General features: G+C 34.9%; 1 protein-coding gene and 1 long non-coding RNA gene across 3 annotated transcripts in view; one reads left to right on the top strand and one right to left on the bottom strand.

The window, feature by feature from the left end:
• The window catches only part of LOC145678530 (uncharacterized), a 229566-nt gene that overhangs the window by 153443 nt on the left and 52474 nt on the right, over nucleotides 1-23649 (top strand). The gene's annotated exons all lie outside the window — the stretch shown is intronic.
• LOC145678528 (carnitine O-palmitoyltransferase 1, liver isoform-like) overlaps nucleotides 15789-23649 on the bottom strand; it is a 284824-nt gene continuing 276963 nt past the window's right edge. For both annotated transcript variants that reach the window (XM_081748775.1, XM_081748776.1), the window contains one exon: nucleotides 15789-22843. In XM_081748775.1, coding sequence (XP_081604901.1) covers nucleotides 22649-22843 — 195 coding nt within the window. In that variant the 3' untranslated portion in view covers nucleotides 15789-22648. The remainder of the gene's footprint in view (nucleotides 22844-23649) is intronic.

Below are 23649 nucleotides of genomic sequence, written 5' to 3'. Positions count from 1 at the left end.
ACAGTGGAAAACGTCCTTTTTGAAGAAAAAAGTAGAAAAAATAGTACTGCAGAACGCATTTTTTAAAAAAAATAGTAGTAGTACTGCAGAAAGAAAAGAATACTTACCTCTTTTTCGAACTTTGCGACGGTGAAAAAACGATATTTACATATTTTTATTTATGGTGTAACATCAACTAGGAATTAAGGTGTGCATATCTTATTTCTGGCGTAATTACTTGTTTAAAAGACAAGTTTTGGAGTATATTATAAATTGCAAATTCAATAGAACATTTTCCTCTCTCAGAGTAAATTCTTTGCTTAACACACAAACTTGATTTGGATCCGTTAAAAATTACAGTTTGAAGTACTAAAAGTTAACTGTGATTATATTAGGAGCTCGCTGTTTTAAAAATTCTTGTAGAAACTCGTAAAGGGAAACTATATTGAACATATTAAAAATTTTAAAATTTCACACGCTGAGAAATCTTTGATTGTAATCCTGTAGAAAATTGATTGTGATTTTTCATTTATTTGTTTCAACCTTGATATTAAAAAGTTATACATTGAAGTTGATAACTCAAAGTAGTTGTTCCTTGTTATTTTAGATTAATTTCTTCTGCGCCACAGAACTCAACTTAGTTGACGAGCTATACTTTCAGGAACACCTACGGGACGTGAACGACTATCGCCTGGTGTTCAGCACATGTAAGGGGTTGATGGAATTGCACCAGTTGGGGAACCGTAGATCTGAGAGGTGCTACGCAATTTACGCGCTCTACATTTCTTTGAAAGTAATGGCCATATTGTTTTACAACACTGCCTATCTGCAGCAGATAATCTGGAACAGCTTTTATATGGATTTTTCCGTTGGCATGAATATGATCGTGCTCAGCAACAATTTTTGTATCTCATGAGATCCGGGGATGGTCAGGTGAATAGGATAAAAATGCAGAGCTTAATAAACTTTTTAATTATGTTATGCGGTTTGTTCCGGCACAATTTACGCCATCTGATAATATTCCCATAGTACATACCCCTCAAGAAAATCATGACTTGATAAATAATATATGTAACATAAGTCTTGAAGAATTAGCAAGCATTTTTAGACGAAGTAGATGGCGTTGGTAACCAAAATTTCACTGATATACCATATGAAGATAGGGGAAATCGATTGAAAACGGGGATGCCGTTGTAGTTGAATCTACACAAATAATCCTGGACGAAAATTCTTGAGGTATTGAAGAACCTCCTGAACAATGTAATGTGTACAGCATAATCATGACTATGGTACCAGGAGTGGTATGAGGAGGTGGTATAGTAGTAGTAGTAGTAATTGTCCTAATTCAAAGAATAGTAACTTGTAAGTTAACAGAGAAAGCAGTAAAAAGGTCCAGTACTGGACGTGAAATTGCTGTGAAGCCTGTTGGTGAAAAGAAGTACGGACCCAGAAGCTTATATCAAAAGCCTGGTCGATTTTACATTGGAAAATGTACTTTCTAGTGCATGACCAACAGATTATATCGAACTATACATAGATAGCACTAACAGTAACAAGAAATCTGTATATATTCCATGCAAACGCCGCAGCAGCATTTTTCACTCAAAATATGTTAAATTCGAATGAAGCATTCCTGCTCGGTGATTAAATGTTTTTTCGATTCCAGATCGTATTGAACATGTTTGGCAGGCGTAAAAATAAGACCAAGGCTGTTGGTAAGTATGCAGAATTAGAAAGCTCTTTGAGACAAAAAAACAATGGCATTTACAGCTTACCGAAAGCCATTGTTTTGTGGCAGGTAAAGCATCGGTCACCTAAGCAAAATTTATATAATTTAAGAATAGATGATCGCTATATTGAATTGAAAAAGGAATAGAACTTTGTAATATGTCAGGTTTTAACGTTAACTTCAAGAGAGGCTGTGGCTTTACAGATGTTGATGCTTTCCAATCTTACCTAAAATAAGATAATCTTTTGACAAAAGTAATGCTGTTGGCCATTTTCAGCCTATATATTATAACTTTTTTAAATGCTCGCAAGCATCGTGATTATTGTCTGGAAGCTTTTGATCAGAGGTCTCATAAGCACAGGTGTGTGACACGCTGCACGTATAGTGATCATAGCCATAAACGCGATTATACTCTAGATCAAATTAAATGTAATGCATGCAATATAATGTTTGCTGAGGGTGTGTGTTCTGAGAACGCTTAAATAACCAACTGCACTATTAGAATCGGCACATTTCATTTAACACATTAAAATGGATCGGGTTTGGTAGCTAGAAGTTAGATCTGATGTTGCTTTTATGAAAGCTTGTTTACCACAGAGCCGAACTCAGAAAGACAGCTCATATATCACGTCTACTGAGTCGATGGCACACCTCAACCGAGCCAACTCGACCCCATGGCTCATCTAAGCTGAGTCCAACCGAGCCGGTCTCATCGCAATCGAGAAGGCCGAGCCGATGGCTCACATGAGCAGAGCCGAACCGAGCCAATGGCTCATTCCTCGCTGGAGCTATTGGATCAGTTCAACCAAGCCGAGCCGGAGCTCGAGCTGAGCCGGTGGCTCAGGGTTCGAGCAAGGCCAGTTGACATCATTTTGTAGTAGTGGATGCAAGCCATACATTGATTTTTTGTAAAACTTGGTTGTATCCTCTATGAAGATAAATGATGTTCTCAAAAGTGAGCACTCTTTTACGTTTTCCAATGGAAAAGTTTGTCTGAGGAAACAACAAAGTTGAGGCCATACTGGGATACTATTTCATATGTATATCTTAGATCCTGCGCAGGGCGATGTTTCAACTTCAAGGGGAAAGATACATCTAAAAAGAATACTGAACTCGCTGCCGTCTGTGTTCAGCATTCAGATTTGGAAACCTGTCTCGTCAATATTTTCCTCATGCTCTGCCGCTTCTTTGTATCTTCAAGACTTCATCAGAGGATGTACTTCTGATACAAAATGCCTATAATTTCTATAGCACACCAAAGGTTTTAACTCTACAACACTATGTCACGAATAACATCTATGTTTTCTGGGTCAGTATTATTGAAGTTGCATCCCAACGAAGTTCATTAACAATGAACGTCTAACCTTTTAGAAATCTGCAACTCAAATTCTCACAGTAGCATTACAATTACACGGATCCTCAACGATTGAGACATATCAAGATGGATTTTTGAGGTGGTATCCTTCTAGTAGAGGCACACAATAACAGCTCTGTTCTCTCCTCCTGTTCCTTGGTCATGCCTATTCACAAGTCCATTCTGTCTGCGGGGTTCGGAGCAAAATCAAACTGTAGGAACAATGATATAAGTGAGAATTCTGTAACCACCATGATTATTTTTGTGCTTTTACTAAGGGACGATAATAATAATAATAATAATAATAATAATAATAATAATAATAATAATAATAATATCCACAGATGTCACAGAGTATTATCGTTGGGGGTTTAACGTCGGCAAGGTAAAAAAATTCAGTGATACAGGGTGGCGCACGAAATGATCCACCATTTTCTTTTTAAATAAAAACTTTATTCATAATCAGAACAGAAAGAAATGCACGTCACAAGAAAGAGTGTACTATGGAGAAATGTTCTAATTCAAAACGTTCAATGTGACCGCCATGGTTGATCTGAACTGCATTTAATCGAACACTGAGGTTATTCACTACTCGACGACACATGTTTTCATCAATTTCACTGCAAGCCTGAACAAGACGTCGTCTGAGCTCTACCAAATTGTTGGGATGTTTCGGAAAAATCTTTTCCTTCAAATACCCGCACAGAAAGTAATCACATGGGTTAAGATCAGGACTATGAGGTAGCCAAGATTGTCCAGCATGAAACCGGTCTGGAAACCGATTAGAAATGACGCACATGTGAAAAATTTCGTGTAAGAAATCCAAGAGAACATTCGCAGTGTGCGGTTTGGCTCCATCTTGCATGAACCACTGCGTGTTGATGGGCAAAGCAGTAGCAAGCAACTGCGGGACAAAGTTATTCCGGAGCATAGACAAGTACCGCTCACTGTTTACTGTTTCTTCTAAGGAGAATGGCCCAATCAGTCCATGGCTGGAAATTGTAACCCACACTGTAATCCTGGGAGCGTGGTGTTCTTTTTCATGAATCAACCGTGGATTTTCATTGGCCCAAAAACGCACATTTTGTTTGTTGACCATTCCGTCCAAATGGAAATGCGCCTCGTCAGAAAACCAAACGTTGTGAAGGATTCGTTGCTTACCCTCTGCCCATTACGCGAACGCTAATCTCTACTGCTTGTGATCATTTGTGAGTCGTTGCACAACGGTCATCTTGTATGGATAAAAATGGAGGTTACTCTTCAGAATTCGTTGAACCGAACGTCTTGATATGCCAAGTTGCACTGCTGCCTTTCTTGTCGACTTCCCGGGACCCCTCTGCATTGCAACTCTAACAGCTTCAATATTATGAGGCGAACACACAGGCTTCTATCGAGGACGCTTCGGTTCCAATATTGTTCCTTCCCTTTGAAAGTTTTCGTACAGTCTGTGATGGTTTTGTTGGAGGAAGCCCACCGGGTATTAAACCTCTCTCGAAACCGTCTTTGAGCAACAATACCACTTTTTGATTCATGGAACAAAAGTACGATTGTCGAGCGCTGCTCTGTGGTCAGTCTACTCTTGTCAGCCATCTTGAAAACTAGCCCTCTAGGGGCGGCAGGGTGAGTTAGGTGTCAACTTCTTCTTCAATTGTTTCTCCAAACTGTACTGCTACTGCTGTAAAAGTGTACATTGCAATTTCTTGTTGCCCTGAAACGAAAAAAAATGGCGGATCATTTCGTGCGCCACCCTGTACCAATTAATGATGACCATCTTATTATCAATTACAGAGGCATTGAAACTAAAAAACGTATCGGTATACAGGGTTTGTCCGGGAAGTAATAGGACTGATTTTATTCCGCCATGACTGTACTTCGGAGCGTGCACGCACCGACTGGATCCGGTAGAGGGCGTTCCTAGCTAACGAACGAGTGGCTGGTCAGTTGTCTCCGAGCACACGGAGAGTCAGGACAGGCTTTTTCGCGCGACGTGTTTCTGAGTGGTGCAAGCCGAAAATGCAGCGTTCGTTAGAGCAGAGGTACGCGATTAAATCCTGTGTTAAACTCGGTAAATCTGCCACAGAGACGTTTGATATGATCAAGCAGGCTTACCCAGATGATGCTTTAGCAAGAAGTAGTGTGTTTCGGTGGCACAAGGCCTTTTCGGAGGGCCAGGAAGAGATCGCCGATGAAGGCCGTGCTGGAAGACGACACCGACAATGGGACTCGTGTGCGCGAAGTTTTGAACTCAGACTGTCGACTAAGTATTCGTTTAATTGCCCAGATGTTAAATTTACCAAAAACTGTGGTTCATGAAATTGTGACGGAGCATTTGAACATGCACAAGGTGTGCGCGAAGATTGTCCCAAAAGTGCTTATTGACGACCAGAAATTGCGGCGAGTGGAATTGTGCCAAGAAAATTTGAATATGTGTGGAAGTGACCCCCAATTTTTGAATAACGTAATCACAGGTGACGAATCATGGATCTTTGAGTATGATTCCGAGACAAAGAGGCAATCTTCCGAGTGGTACACGCCGGCGTCTCCTCGCCCAAAAAAGGAAAGAATGAGCAAATCCAAAGTGAAAACGATGCTCATTGTTTGTTTTGACATCAAAGGCATCGTCCACCATGAATTTGTTCCTCCTGGACAAACCGTCAACGCCAAGTTTTACGTGGAAGTGCTCAAGAGATTCAAACGAAGGGTCAATCGGGTCCGACCAGACATCGGAGCCGACTGGAATCTGCACCACGACAACGCCCCGGCTCACACCGCCTTTCTTGTGAACAGCTACCTGACCAAGGCCGCATCCCAACGCTTCCGCAGCCGCCCTACAGCCCGGATGTGGCCACCCGGACTTTTTGTTTCCTCGCCTGAAACGCCCGATGAAAGGCAAGCATTTTGAGACGACAGAGGGGATCCAAGCAGCTTGCACCGCGGCTCTCAAGGCTATTCCGGAGAATGACTTCCGTGACGCCTTCAATGCTTGGAAATCGCGCTGGCAGCGCTGCATCGACGCAGAAGAAGCCTATTTTGAATTTTTTTAAAGAATTGTAACGATTGGTTCAATAATTTTTTTTTTAAATCGACTCAGTCCTATTACTTTTCGGACAAACCCTGTAGTTTTCCAATGTTATACTAGCCGCATTTATTACTTCGTAGGCTAGATTAGACTATACGAACTACTGACGACCCTTGGGCCTGACAGAGCAATTTGTGACACTGACAGTATTATGTATATATATAATAAAAAGGTAAGAAACATTTGTTACAGCACGGAAACTTTTTTAGAGATTTAACTGACGAAATCGATGGATGGGAATTTATCACATTCGTGAGTTTAGGACCAAAGACGCTATGAGGCTTAAAAATACCCAAGCGGAATTTCGGCATATTCTGAAAATAAGAGGGATAACACTAAATAGCACGTCTCAGAAAATTAACTTTGAGAGTTTCTATGGATTAGTGTCTGAAGAAATTAATCCATGGTAATTGAAAACTCAACAAAGATCGTGCGTAGACCAGAATTCTGCATCTATAGCTGTAAAGAGACAAAGGCACACCGTGAGGTTAACAAAAAACGTAAGCGCATTGACCAAAATGACATGACTGACGATGAAGCCGTACAAAAGAGGAAGTGTACCTTACAGGTATAGCCCCACGAACGAGTAAATGTGTTGTGTGTTTATTTGTTTTATTTCGTAATATTTAAAATATTACTCGTTGTTAAAATTCCTATGGAAAGTCGTTTAGAAACTTTGTGAGAATAGAAGTACGAGGTATGAATAAAAACACGTATAAGGTATAAAGTATGAATAAAATAATTTTATTATTTTCTTTAATCGATCTAATCATAAAAACCTTTAAAAATTCGTCGTTTTTAAGAGCAAACTTATTGTGATCCTCTAAATAATTGCTGTGCAAACTCTTATTTATATTCTTCTAATTAATTAGTCATAATTTTTTCTAATGATCTTGTGTGTATGTGGAATGAATATATATGTGTGTATGAATATGCATATAAAGCAAGTTTTCTATTATATGCCTTCATTTGAGTACACGTTGTTAAAGTTTCGACATCCCTATATCATTTTAATTGCTGGTCCTTTCAGTGCAGGTAAAACGTGTTTTGTAAATAGTTTACTTAATGAACGTAAAAATATGTTTAATATAAAATGTAATGATATGATATGGTGCTATCGTGGAGTGATTCCAAAGTTAAATACAAACGCACAAATACGTTTTAAAAAAGGAATACCTGATATAAATAATTTTCAAATTAAAGAAAATTCTTTATTAATACTTCATTTAGTGTCCGAAACAAATGGTGGTTATGTTGCTCATTTATTTCCAAAATACGCACATCGTAAAAAATTAAGTTTAATATTTATTATTCAAAATTTATTTTTTAAAAGAAAACATGCACGTGATATAAGTTTAAATGCATAATATATTATAGTACTTGAAAATCTTCGTGATAAGTTACAATATTTAGCTAGACAAATTATGTCACGACATAGTAAACATATTCTGGATGTGTTCGAAGACGTAACACGTGAACCTCTCACTTATTTATTACTTGACTTGACACAGAAAACAAATTCAAAAACAAATTTAAATACAATATTTCCTCATGACAAATTCAACAGAATTTGTAAAGTTGCAAAAGATTTTATTGGATTACTTCAAGTAACAGTCATTTTTATCTCCGATTCATATAAAAGAATGCAAGAATGTATTAATTCAGCAAGGAAAGCACAAGTGGTAAACAGCTTCTTGGTCGATTACAAATGATCAATGCAACAAGGTAGTGGAGTAAAGATCGAGCTCTCAAGAGCATCTTTGATTTTTCGATGTCTTCGGAAAAGGTTCATGACGTTACTTAAATATCTACTCACTATTGCCAACACGAGTGTTGTTAAAGGAGAAATCACAAAGCCGTGGGTTTGATTTGAGAACTGATGTAAATTTTAAACCATTCTTTTCGCTTTTGTTTTCAGCGAACTGTCTTACCTGTTTAGACCTTCTTCAGAGTATTTGAAAAATCTGGTTTTTGAATTATCAAACTACTACAAAAATAATTTGTACGTTAGATTCAAACTTAAGACACAAAAGGAAAGAGTTTAATTCTATTATAACTAAAGGTATGGAATTGCCAAAGATTTGCAAAGAAAAATAAATGGTACGATGTTTAACTTGCAAAGACAATGCCAGTAAGAACTCTTCAAGCAAACGAGCTGTGTTAAGATAAGGCAAGAATTTTCGATTTCCCATCAAAAACATTTAAGATAAACGTTCGCAAATTAACTTATTTTAGATATGGTAATTTAGCAACTACATTATCGATTTATCTGGAATGAAACACTGCTAAAAGGATACTGCTTGGTAGATTTTACAAGTTTCCATGAGGGCAGTTCTTTAGAAAAACTACCTGATTGTGCTCTCAATACTCTACTTCGTTATTATAAATGGTGAAAAGAACAAATTCGAAAGGAACTACTCCGATTTCCTCGTTATTATAGTAACTATGATCAATCCAATATGTAAAAAGCAGGATATAATGAAAAATGAAGCTGACAGCGAGCAATATGATCATAGAATTGAAAGAGTGAGAACGATGAAGAGGAAGATGAATGGAAATGCAAAGCTAGAAAACAGTGTGAAGTGTGTCCAACTTGTGCACATCAGGTAGTACACGAATTAAATCCATATGTTTCATTAATCATCGTTGTATAAAGTATATGAGTATCTTTAAACTCTTTTCGTGTACCGAAGTTTCCTGTGAACGAATTTTCTCAATTACAAAATGACCAAAAATAGTTTTCGTTCTTCGCCTGGATAAGGTTTGTGTAAAAATTTTCTTCTTTTATTGGTAGAAAAGTCATGAACGTTCGATTATGACACAGTAATTGATGATCTTACGTTTAGCTCCAAAGAATAAACTAGTTATTTGAAGTTGTAAGCATCGTATGTATTGAAAACGAAACAAGACAAAAGTAATGTTAATGAAATCCATCCTCCATTGCTACTCACATGAAATAATATTAAATTAGATTTTTGGTTGGAATATAAGTACATACGTAATTTAGAAATAACTTTAATCTATTTGAACTAAGATCTGATTTATGAGGAAATAAACTATTACCCAAAGTTGTTGAATTCTTTATTCTTGTTCCAAAATTGAGTTTAGATTAAGTTTTACTTAGTGAAAATAGGCTATGGACTAATGAGATTAATCTTTGGGCTTTTTAAAATGTGAGAATCTTTTGTTTAAAAAGATATGCAACTTTAGTTTTGTGTGTGTTTAATATTAAAAATGATAATGTAAATTATACACTGAATGCATTAGTATGCAAATGTTCCTTTTTAGACTTTTTGAAAGATTTTATAATTGATCTTTTGCTCTTATGTTAATGTGTGTGATACTATTTATGGGTTAGAAGATAATATGATATTTGATAAAGTACATAAATCATGTCAACATGTTTAACATTAATGCAGTGGGCCCTCATTTTAGTCTAGCAGGATGGTCCCTGTGACTGCCAATCTGACCTTGTTTAAACTTTATAAAATTTCATCTCCGTTTATTGTTTATTGGTATATACCGTTATTTATCAATTTCCCATTTTCAAGTAGTTTCTGTTTAATCGTATCTTTCTTCTTTTGAACAGTTCTTTCCGCTAATTCGTTACTGTGTGGATGCCAGGTGTGGGTGTCTTAAATTTCTTGCTGGAAAATGGTGGCCAGTTACGCTGTCAATTACTATGATTTGTGGCCATCCAAATCTATTTAAACAATTACTTAACTTAGCATTATTTATGCCGTAAACGTCGCCAACACGTAATGGCCTGCTTGCCGGTAACTATCGATCGTTGATATAGCGACGCGACGGATTGCCGCTGGTGGCAAGGTTTCGTCGAGTCGAAACAGATATCTAGAGTCGGGATGTTGACGTTAGCACTGCGTAGCAGCGAGTACTTTGTTTTCGTCCGCGCTCCTTCGATTCGTCGCGGAGAAATTCAAACGGACCAACCGAACTATCGCCAGCGATGTGCATGCGGCTATTATTATATATTATTTTTTTCCTGATGAATTGTTCCTAAAGTGAGCTCTTGGGGTCAAGAGTAACCTCTGTTTTTATATCATGAAATGAAAAATCTTGAGATGAGTGTGTATAATTGTATGAACTTAAATGACAACTGTCGCGATCATTAGAAAGTGAATATGGGAGAACTATGAAATAAAGTAAATAAACGCGTGTCATATTGTTACAATGCAATTTTATCTGATCCCAACGGTTATCGTCGAATATACACGGTTAAAGAAGCACTCTGATTAACCAAATTTAAAAACTTCACAATTTATTCCTCTACAAGCAATATTTTCCTCATTGCCTCCGTGACGAAGTCGGAAGAACACGTGGCTGGTAATCATAAGTTTCGTGGTTTCCGCCCATTCCGGGGTACTTTTTTATTACTTTTTAAAAGTGTTTTTTAGACCCATCTTAATGTAAACAAATCACGCATATGGTCGATTTAACATTTTGGTGAGTAATTTTGTGGTTTATTTGTGTTCCGTCGCGTCTCCGCCCCTGGTAGTATAATTTTCAAAACAGGGCCGCCAATTTTTGACGAGATGTAGCTAGTTGTCCATCGATGGTCCACCGATGCTTACGGCATGGGGCAGTCTATGAAGTGGTGCTATATAACATCGCCCTATTTCGACACTACATCAACCAATAGTCACATAAAAATATCTTGCAGAAAAATAAAAATTTCTTGCAAAGAAGTCTAAAGTGTGTCCGTTGCCATGGATATTCAGGTGCTTCTATGATTCTTGATTATCATTTTTTAAAGTAGTAGAAAAGATGATACTGGAAGAAGTGGACATAGTCATTATTGATAGAGGAAGATGAATTAGTTAAATTTTGTGTAACAACATAGAGTAGTTGGATATATGCTATCCATGAAAGTGGATGAACTGGAAGGTACAATTCAAAAACAAGTGAAGATAAATAATTGTATAAAAGTGACCTTTTGGTTTTATATTTTAATATTTTTCTATTTCTTAAAAAAAATTACCTTTTTAATTTAACACATTCGTTTTTAGACAACCGATTGAATCACGGTACATAGATACAATTGCCACTGGTTGGGCCTATTCAATTGGATATTGATTCAATCGATGAATGGTAAAAGTTAAAGGAGCAGTTCGACTTAGAAATGCATTTTTTACAATTTATTTCCATTTGTAGAGTTGAAAATTCTAAAAGGAATGGTGTTTGTTTGATCGCGATACGTTCAGTCGTTAGCGAGTAACAGAGGAAGAAATATTTTGTGATGACGTCATAGGTGGGCAAGGAGGGAGAGCAGGCTTACATACTATACAGTGCCAAGCATTTCGTTTGTGAGAGGTGCGGTGGCACGTTCTAAGTGCGGTTTCCTTTTCCAGAACTGATTGCAAAGACTTACAAATATCATCTGCATGTAGAAAATGATATTTGATGGTGGGCTGTACAAACGTTTTTATAATATTATAAAACGTATCCTATAAAGCATGAGTTCAGCGTTTCAAAAAAAAAAAAAAAAATCGAAACCAATATGTAAATAGATGGCGGACGAGATTGCTGCAACACCTAAGTACCTTTTCTTTAATCATTCTTCCGATTCTCAACATAAGTATGTTCATTTTCACGTTTTGTTGTAATTTTTAACGCTGACCCTATAATTTTGTGCTTCAAGGTAGGTATGTACAGGAGCGCAACATACGAGGCAAAAATGAAATAACATCTGTAAAGTTTGCAAGAATACGAAAAACACTTCACCGGTTAAATTTATGGTATTCTCATTCCGCGGAACAACTCTCATCACCCGTTTCATCATCATTGTCACATGATACAGAGAAATTAAACGATGGATCAATGCCTTGAGGAACAGTCATCGTCACTGATTCCTTCTACAAGCCGGTATATTTCACTCCCTAATTCACATTGTATAGCTTATTTCTAAAGCAGTTTCTTCAGAATCATGAGTGACATCGTCTCTATTACCCTCTAATGCCTCGTCTTGGCTACAACCATCAATTGCGTCTTGTACGATATTTGTACGTTGGTAACTGGACATAGATCGGTGCTTGTTCAATGGCTCGGATTTTAAACGTTTCAATAATATACTTGGAACAGCATTCTTTATCAGTTTGCGTGTAAATAATTCTCCTGGCATTAGCCAGAAGTGGATCTAGACGGTAAAAACTCGGGGGGGGGGGGGAGTCAGAACCCAGACTATGATATGTATATCATGTTTACTAAAAACTTTCAAAAATATCTAAATAATAGCTTAGATCAATTTTGTCACTCAAAAACTGGGGGGCCGAGGCCCCCGGCCCCAGCCTAGATCCGCCACTGGCATTAACTTTTCTTTCAATAAACTTGACTTCTCGAAGGCAGGCTCTTCAAGATGTTTGGAACACGAGTGATTTTATTTGGTACATTTTTTTCCCATTGATTTTCTTGGGCCATAATTTATATCGATCTGGTGGTGATTTCTCACGACTTAGAAACGTAACAAAAGATACTTTACGTCCTCAGCTTCAATTGCACAAGAATTACAACCGAAAACACAGCAGGTGTTAGGCATTTCTAATTCACTTCACAGACACAGCACGCGCTGTACTAACACGTGTTTTCTACTTCACACTAGTGTTTCTTTCAGAAAAAAAATCCGGGGAAGGGGGAGAAGGGACACTTAGTATTCGGAGAGGCACATTATTTCTACACAGTACTATTATATTTATTATATTATAGACGTATTTTGGTCTCCTCCGGGAGACAGTGCCACCCTAAAAACATGTCTGGAAGAAACACTGTTTCGCACAACAAACGTAATTACTGCTCTCTTTCTACTCTTTTTTTTATACTAATGCTATAGGAAAAACAACTAAAAAAAAGTTCCCTCAAGAATTCTACACAGAGCAAGACTGCTAACAAATCCAAAGCACAATCTATTAAATCCAATGCACTATTAAAGGTTTATCAGCTGCGTACAAGGGAGTGGTTGCTGACTCACATTGAGTTTCTCGCGTATCCCACCCATGACGTCACCATTTACGATTCATCAAAAACAAATGCCTGTAGAAGCTGAACGAGACGGCCTATCAAGATATAAAAAAATACGGGTCTCTTATTTTTTGTTTCTCTTTCTATTGCACCAAACTTGTTTTTAGCTCGAACTGCTCCTTTAAGTTTGTTCGTAGATGATGAATGTGCAAAAAGTAGAGGAATTAAGGGTTGAAAGGTATATGTATTATAAGTTTGAAAAATGTGATGGTCAAAATGGTAGACATGTTTGAGATTATAAATTGTTGTAAAATACTGTCAGCAGGTTCCGGCGTCCAAGGCTTATTGTTTACAACGGGATGAGATGTTCGTCCGACCATTCTGTTGTCAATACACTAAGCTCATAATATTTCGAGATGATTTGCAAGACGTGGAATATCGATGTATAAACAAGTTGGACTAGGAGGTTTAATGCGGTTTACAGGTTGTAGAGCATGACATTTCGAAACTTCAAATCTGCTACAAAAGTTGCTCAAACTGTATGTCCGTATGTTAGACACGGTCGAAGAACTGCCTGGTAAGTTTTAATGAGCAGGAGTGCCCACAGGTGGGTAAAGTTAGGGGGAGAAAGGTACCTTTGGTGAGAGAACGGTACATTTGGGGGGTTGCGCCCAAGCCCTTGCGGAGGAGGGCCCCAATGTCAAGAAGAATGCGACTGTAATTCTCAAGTATTATGAGCTAAATCTTTCAAAAAATTTAAACCATTGGTTATAGCTTTTTTAAAAAAATACTTTGAATTATGTTTTCCAATTAAGCATCACATCAAATACACCGCCTAAATGTTCTACAATATCGTTTGGACTATCTGAAACCAATGAGCCTTAGTATTGGAAGTTCCAGACTACGCTGAATGCGGGTTACTGTCTTTGGTTACTGGATGATTACGTAAGCCTTGTGTTTTAGTTCTATTGAACTTAACTTTCCACCGATTACACCAGACAGATCTATTGTAGATTGTAGGTTATTGTTAACTGACTGAATTGATTTGCACTTCCTAGTATAAGTGTATCAACAAATATAAAAGTGGAGATGAACGGTAGCATCGTTGGTAAATCGCTTATATATATATTACATATGATAGTGGAGATAACGCTGAACTTCGGGGAGTCTTGGAATTGGAAAGTCGTGCATGATTGGCTATCATCGATAGATACACAATCTATTCTATTATGAACATAATTACATATGAGGCGAATGTAGGCTGCAGGTAGATTTAAGACATGGAGTTTGTAGACTAATCCATTATACCACACACTATCGAATGTTTTAGTCAAATACAGTAGTAGAAAACAGGATGAGAAGAAATCCTCTGTATAAAAGTCGAGCATATACCGAAAAAGATGAATTATCTGTATGCTGAGCGTATTATTATCAAATATATATTACAGACTTTTAACAACAAACTTAAAATGTTACTAGTATATCTTAAAATGTTATCACGATTTATCATCCGCAAATCAACGGTTATTTGATATACAATAACCCAATCCAAAAGCACTTATACAATGTGGAAATGAAGATACATTAAGTCATTAGCTGTATGATGGTTTCGTCTCGGTGGTTCTTGTTTATTAATTCTTACTGTATCAGTAAGAAATATATAAGATTTAAAAAAAAAAAAAATATTTAAGGAGGTATCTTATTATTCGCTTGTATATTTTATTAGTTCTAGACTTCAGGGATTCCTAGTATGACAATGAGCGATTTTTGTTAAAACAGTCCTAAAGTATTTATAATACTAAATTCTATTTTATTGTAATGGGACGCTAAGTATAGCGCACCTTCTATGAACAGGCTAACAAAGTTTTCGGAGTTCGTTATTTTTTCTGAGAGGCAAGGACATCGCAGTACTAAGCTCAAGAATTTGGATTTTAGGTATAAAATTACTATCTCGCTTACCTTTAAACTAATTGTGTGTGTGTAAATATACATTAAGATTCACTCCTACCTCAAGAAAAATTCGAACTATATCTGTTAAGTAAATACAAAAGCCTTAATGCTTAAAACTCTCTGAGGTGGCTCCGTGGTAGAGAGTTCACCTCTAGTGTGTGGGGTCCCTGGTTCGATCCCAGCTCGCGCCAAATAGGCTTTGTGATGGACAAACACCATGTGTGTAATTTTCTCGGGGGTTCTCCCGTTTCCTTCCACTTTCTTCATTCCACCATTTCATTCATTCATTGTTCATCACCGTCTCCTTTAGCCCACACGGCATAACTGTGGGACATAGAACTCAAAAGATTTAATTTAATCTTTCAAACCCTCCGAAATATAGGTAATGCCTATGCAACACTTTCATTGGTTCAACAGCTGAAGTTGATAATAGTACAAACTTTAACAGGAAATTTTTAACAGAAAAATAACAAAAGGACAATTGTGTGCACAGCTGGCAGATTTCACCCACTGTTCTACAACAAATGTAGGTAAATATACACGAAAAGGTGCATTTGGTAACCAAAACAAGTTGGCTCAAATTGCATTCCGCTTGAAATACGATTAACAAAAAATATTAACTCATCAATAAAGTTTAGTTCACAATTTACATATTTGCAGTGAATTAATTAATTAAGTGTAGCATATCTGATAAGTACACTTGTCTGTAATTAAAGAAAACACAATTATTGTAGTACTTGAATTATATTGCATATATTTCATGACTTAAGTTTGAATTTGCAATTAGGCGTACAATGATGTAATTCAACAGGGCCTGTAGTATTTACCATACAAAGTAACATAACAAAACAATATAGATAAACATTTGAAGAAATACAACAGCAAAACATATAAAATATCTTAGTATTATAATGCGTCAGAACTAAGTGTTTATTTGTTATTGAACTTACAGGAAAAGAATGGCATTATCATTTGCATAAGAATTTATAAAATCAAATACCTCCACACTATTGAATTACTTATGAAATCTTTAAAACAGAAGTGAAGTAAAATTTATTAATCAACTCTTTTATTCTAAATGAGGAGACAAATGCAACATTTATTCATTTATTCAAAATTATATTTATTCAATTACGGGAATGACAATTAGAAAAGGATACAAAAGATTATTAATATTTAAATGTTCGGGGATGGTTTAAGTATATTCAATATCTCCTTTTACATGTACATACAATGAATAAATATTTCTAAATTTTGTACAGATTTGACTGAGCTCATTTGGTATGCCTGTTCCGCACCAACTTTCCTGCGTGGCAAATTAAAAATAACTGAAGTTTGCATCTGTTTAGTAAAATAATCAGTTTTCTACTTTGATCGTAAGCAACATATGCAATATCTAACAATTATAAGTTAGAACATCAAAAGCTATGAGATAACACAATACATTAAAATAATATAGTAAGGTTAAGATTTAATGGATTCAGAATTGTCAAAAGCCTGTTAAACTGCATGTAGTATGATATCAATTTAAATTTATAACTTAAAAAGTGTATCTTGTAACACGATATTGTACATTTACTAATTTCCAAATATGAAAGGAGATGTGCACATGGGTAAGTAGAATCACACTGTTTAAGTAATCCAGATATGTTTCTTCAGATTCTTTGATGGTGACTTACTCATGGTCTCTTCTCTTCCCGTACATTCATTTCTCCTTTAATCTTCTAATGATGCAGTGCATAGAGAAGTCGCAACTTAAGATTTTCGTATTTTAATTTACATGAGAAAATTAGTTCGATTAATCGAAATTTTATTCCTATTTAACGGTATTCAGGAGGTTCTATTTCACTTTGTTTTAAAATTTGTATCATATGACTACGATTTTAAGTTAATCATCCTAACAATCTGTATATTAGACTCCTACTTGTAAGAACTCTGCATATCAATTTCTTTACAGATTTATACATCGATTTCTTTACAGATTTACAGATTTTCTTTTCAGTGGTTTCCTCTTAGAAGTTCTTACAAATCTAAGATACCAAAATCAAGATATGTTAGCTTTCGTAACAAAGTTCTAAAGAAAATAACCTAAAAATTTTTATTTGCATTATCGACAAAATGCAATAACACTTTTTGCATCATTTTCGGCAATAATGTGGAAATATGAACATGTAAATTAATTACAATAAACGAGTAAAAGTAAAATTTAATTTGCTCCCAAGTGTACAGACTAAGGCTAAGGGCTTGATATTACTATTTATTTTCGCACAAAATTTCACTTAAATCGCTGTGTATAAATAATTTTATGCTATAAAAACATCGGAAAGAGGATGCGAAACAGCTAAAAGACAAGAAATTATGGTCTGCGTATGTTGCAATTTTATACAATAAAATACATAGTTTTCACACGTTTTAACATCAATTTACAATAACAATGTGCCAACAAGTAACGTACATAACAACGTTGATATGGTTCATCTATATAAGAAAGACATTATCGCAACACACAAGTATTCTTCAGAATTTCATGTTGCTATTTCATTTATTTCATTACGTCATGATAAAGTTTCTTTTTTTTTTTTTTTTTTTTTTGTAATTATTTGCTAATTGTTTGTACTTTTATAATAGTTTTTACTATTTTATATTTTAAAAATTGATTAATTGACTTTAACAGACTTTCTGTTTACTTACGATTTTGTACCTACTATTATTACTACAGTTACTACGCTGTAATAATTACTATATTGTAAATCACAGTAATTGGTGTTTCATTGATTAAACTACATAAAATAATTATTCTGCTCTAATATGCTCGTTGCTAAAGTCATAAAAGGTAACACTAAAAAATTATTCATATACAGTATTTAACATTATATATGATATTTATTGTCCTTATTTATTCTTTTTATCATGACAATAAATGAGTTTTTTCTCACTATCTTTTCGACAGATCAATATATTAATTTATGAAGAATTATATTAGATCAAATATTTATAGAAATGCATTTATATTCTATTGCTGAATATTTCATTTTAAGTACAGGTATTTTTAACTATGTATTATCTACTCAACATATTTAGAAGACGAAACGTAAACTATATATTTATTAATTATCAATAAGTATAATTACACGCATAAATGTATATCACGACAAACATACATTTTGGCAACATCTTCAGATCATATATAGTTAACTTTGGATATAGTTTCCAATAACAAGAAGAATTAGGTTACGTCGAAGGAAATTCTCTATGTGAGTACGAAGAAGTAAAGCAAGTTATTTCCAAATAAGGTGGTTATTCACGTTCGCTAATGACTGCACAAATAGATCTTGCTAATTCAATTCTAGTTTTACAGTAGGAATTCTTTGTCATTTAAGGACAGAACACGATAGTCTACATTTAAAAGACTGTAGTTTAATATAACTTTGATGTAATGCCAAGCATTTAGAAAGTATGATTTAGACTCACCTATATTTTAATTATATAATTTCTGCATTCTAATTCAACAATTAAAATTTGTCTTAACATTTTGAGAGAAAATGTATATTACTACGGTGAAGAACCTAAATCAAAAAGTTGAAATCGTTTAATCTCTCTTGCAGCATATAAGTTACCTAGACCTACGTTCGTTGGAGCAACGCAAGTACTGCAATTGCTTCTCATACTTGCTTACACAAAAGCAATACGTGTGATGTATTACAGTTAACAACATATAATAATCATTAGTATATATATTTTTATGTTATATTCGATAGCTTTCACATCAGCCTAGAATTCTGATGTAGTACCTTTCACTTCACCCTTTCTATTTCAAAACAATATTTATGTTTCACTGCGAAGAGTTTCTTCTTATGGATCAGATCAGAAAGCTTGAAACGAAGCTCTTAGTGACTACCCCTTAACATAAATATTGCCGACTGAAAGTGCTAAACACAGAATAAAAATAAAAAGTAAAAGGACTACGCTTACAAACAGTAGATCATGGTTTAATAACTTTTATTTTCCTCCTCCTTTTATATATATACAGAGTGTTTCAAAACAACACTGACAACTCTTGGGAGGTGATTCCTGACATCAACGTAAGACAAAAAGTATAGACCAACCTGGGTGCACAAGTGTTTTCTTTCGGAGTTATAGGCTGTCGAAAACATGAAAAATGAACTTTAAAGGTCCATAGCTCCAAAATTATGGGACCTACCGTGGGTCAAGACTTCACGTAGGAACTAGTATGTGCTCTATTTGAACATCCATGTTTCAGAATCTTGCGGTAATTCCGCAACAATTTTTATAGATGTAGTTGGTGAATACTTCAAATTATATGCCAGTAGGCAAATTGCCTCGACAAAAATTGTTGCGTGAGGATCTTAAAATTCTAAAACATGTATTTTTAGATAGCGCACATATTAGTTCTTAAGTGAAGTTGACCCAACTACGGTAGGTTCCATAGTTTTGGAGCTATGGACCTTTGAAGTCCATTTTTTCATGTTTTCGTCAGCCTATAACTCCGAAAGGAAACATTTGTGCACCCAGGGTGGTCTATACTTTTTGCCTTATCTTGGTGTCAACAATCGCCTCCCAAACGTTGTCGGTGTTGTTTTGAAACACCCTATATATACCTTATCAAACTGCAAAACAGAGGAAGTCTTGCCAACCAATCATCAAATGCGAGTGGAGCATCTAAAAGGTAAGTTAAAAGTAAATAAGCAATATTAGGATTGAAAAGATTACTCAGCCTTCATTGTTAATGTTTTTTAAAACACTAACTATTATGATCGAGCTCACAACCATAAAAATTATTTTTGAAGCTTCTTAAACATACAATCCTGGAATGTTGTGGATTATACTATCCAAGAAATAGTAACAGCATCTTAAGTACACTCCTTCAAATTTTACAGTTTAAATATATGAAACAAAGTATTAAATTATAACAAAAATATAACGTATAACACGAATATCTTCTTAATAAAGCCGATACTAGCATGTCAGTAGTCAAGTGAATATCAGACAGTTACTATACACAAAATATAACTACTAAACATTAAAAAAAATCGCTGGGATATGTGCCATAATAATTTTTTAATTGCACAATTCGATATTCTAATTACTGTATCATTTCAAACAAACTACCAACTTTCATTCTAATCGAAGAATGCAACAGTGCAACTCACTATTGGATGTGCTAACATGTAAATTGAAGTTACAAATCAACATAAGTTTTGCCACTTTCATTTGACATCGATATCCTCTTCATTACAGTAAAGCAGTGTTTACATTACTAACATCGATTAAGCTAGTGACTATTGTTACTATTCTGGACTTATACTTACTTTTCTTTGTTTAATGTGATTATCTAGACAATAATCGAAAGCTAATTATCAAATGTTATTCGTCTGTATATCAAGTTCAAAATAAATTACTGTACTACACATAGTATAACTAATATTGAAGACAGAAGATCCGTTTTCCAACTTAACAGTAATATATGTTTCTAGGCTGTTGCTGGTTCTATGACATTAGTTTGTATTTTTGTGAAATATGACCATTTTTCGAACCATTTTCAAGATTATAAGATAGGCATAGATAATCAAATGATACAAGCATAACTAAATCACAATACCAATATTTCTTTTTATGACCAAAACGGAAACTTCCGTCGCTGTAGGCAAATCTAAGTAGAATTTCTAAATTACTCAACTTACTCTCAATGAGATTCAAACAGCGAGCGATGTTAGTGAATGACGTAACTTCGGCAGTTGATATGTTTATTCTTGTGCCAGTTATTAAATGAAATAATAATTGCTAACACGAGAATTAGCATACATAAATCTCGTAGATGGTACAGCATGCATAATGAATAATCCTATGAATAGCATCACGGGGTAGTTGGACTTCAATCACGGTTTCAGTGTGCTCTGACATCTTTGTTGTTAAACTGGATACATCTGGGAAGGTTGCTACTTATCTGTGGAACTTTTCTAAGAGAAAAAGTAAATTTAATTTCTCAAAACTGTAACGAACTTTGCTTCTCGGGAAAATGTACAATGCAAAGTTTACAGGCTTATCACTGCTTTAATTTGTTGTCCTTCCTGTGAGTAAAAATTGTAATGAATTTCCAGGTAAGACTCTTATGCTAGGAGGTAGATAGGAAGCTTCCTAGGTATATGAAGTTTAGCAATATTTAAAAATCATCGACAAAGGTGTCAATGCACACTGAAACTGTTCGATTGAAGTTCAACTACTTCGTGATACAAGATAAGCTTCTTCATATTTGAGTTACATAAGGTCATTCAAATCATCTAATGTACTGCTAGTATTGAATATAGACATCATCACTTGCCTGTTACCTCTATATAAAGAGTGGCGTTTTTGAGTTCTTATAAGAGTGGATGATGACATCGTTCAAGTTAGAAGCAGATAAAGATACAGGTAACTTTTACTTACTTCCGTATCCAAAACTGATGTTATGAAGGGCAGGACTTACTAAGAAAGTAAGATTCCAAACACTACTTGAGTTTCTATTTCCGGCGTTACACCCCAGGAGAGATTAAATCCATGCCACATCTTGTATGTTTCTATAATGATTATCATTTTTGTTCCTAATATATTTCGTATGAAACGCATACTTTTAAAGTATTTTTCTTTTCTCAGTGCTGAACAACAGTAGCAATGAATTATCGTATTGTTCACTGTCACCTTAATGATTACAACTCAAATAGAAAGAGAAATAACCAAAACAGCCATTTTTATTCTCGTTTAAAATTATTTGAAGTTATAGGTACTCAATATTCGGTTAGAACAACATGATCGTCGGCATGATTAATAAGCGGACCTGACTTGTCACTTACCACTTGATTAAAGCTTAACAAATTCTAAATTCTAGATAAATAATCATTAAAAAAAAATCCACATTTCATCAACAACTAACACATAGAGCAGACGTCAACACATCCTAACATTATAAACAAAGAAGAGTAAGGTGAGACCGAACAGATGTATTCACGAAAGTTGGAAAATATTTCTCTTTCAATACAGACAACAGTGGTGAAGTAATTACTACGTCTTCTGGACAAAATATATAATTTTTTCACTGAGGTTCAAGACATAATTAAATATACTCTTATGACCGACCAGGCTGTCATCTTTTGGTTCTAGAAGAAAACCTTATACAGCATTTATTAGGCATTATGCCATTCTTCTGTATTTATAAACAAAACAGCACTATAACAACAAGTACAACAAGAAAAAATAGAACTCTTTTTACGACGGTGAAAAAATCACAATATTTTATTGTAAATGTGAAATGATGTGACAACTATAAAACTACACAACCTTACTTTACTATTATTGAAGGCAACTTCAATAAATTCATTTCGTTAAAAAATCTCTTAAATTAAAACTGCTACATACTATAATAACCGTTATAGCATTTATATTTAACTACCCCTCCGCTTATACCCATTCGATATCAGAAGACAAACGTACATACTAAAATAGGTATGTTTTCATTTATCAATATTATATCTATAAAACAACCTAATATGAGGTTCAACGTATCACAATACTTAACACAGGTCAAATAGTTTTATGATCCGATCTCAAAAAGTTCCTTGATCTCATTTAAACTTTCAAACAAATGAGACATAAATCGCTGTGAATTTGTGAGTTTCGATGAATGTTTCGACGACACGTGAAAGAATATAACCGTTTCAGATGAAAACATATATGATACTCCATATCCGTCATCTGAGACTGGTCCAAATCCACCACCAGGGCACACCTGAAAATTACAACAAACAGAAATGAAGCTATTATGAAGAGATAGGAAGCATTTCTAAACTGTAAGAAATAATAATAATAATAATAATAATAATAATAATAATAATAATAATAATAATAATAATAATAATAATAATAATAATAAGAAGAAGAAGAAGAAGAAGAAGAAGTGAAAATTGGTCTGTTCCAGAAAATTACATCCAACTTAAGTGGACACCTAATAATCACAAATGATATAAGTTCACCTATCAAAGCACAAATCTCAAGAAGCACTAATACAAATGAGAATTTAAACGAATGTATAATAAGAAAATAGCAAGAAGCACTGTCGTCAAAACGCGTAAGATACTACCTATAAAAGGAAAATGCCTTATCATCTGACATGTTTGAATTTGCTAACTGTATTGTATTGAAATGGGTGCCTAATAAACCTAGAGAAAAAGGAACTCGGGAGCGGAAAATGCAAATTTAACTTCAAGGGATGTCTATCGTCATGCAACATAAAATGTGTTACTCATTAACACGAGAGTATTAGATGTTTATGTGAATTTGTTTATCCGAAAATTCAATTACTATAGATTTTCCAAAAAGCAAAACCAACTTTTTCTTAGAAGGTCGACATCTAAAGGTTACTCAGCCTCTACCATAAATTCTTTTCCCTAACCATCTTTCACCATTGCCGTTACAATAGAGAAATAACTGCAGTTTACCCTCAGTATCAGTTATCATAGTAGTGTCATACAGCTCTTTACTTCTAGCATCCCTAGTTTTTACACTAATATTTGTGTACTTCAGAGAGACGTATAT

This window comes from Thermobia domestica, chromosome 2, assembly GCF_964235325.1.
Source record: "Thermobia domestica chromosome 2, izTheDome1.hap1.1, whole genome shotgun sequence".
NCBI lineage: Eukaryota > Metazoa > Arthropoda > Insecta > Zygentoma > Lepismatidae > Thermobia > Thermobia domestica.
This window is presented reverse-complemented; position numbering and strand designations above follow the sequence as displayed.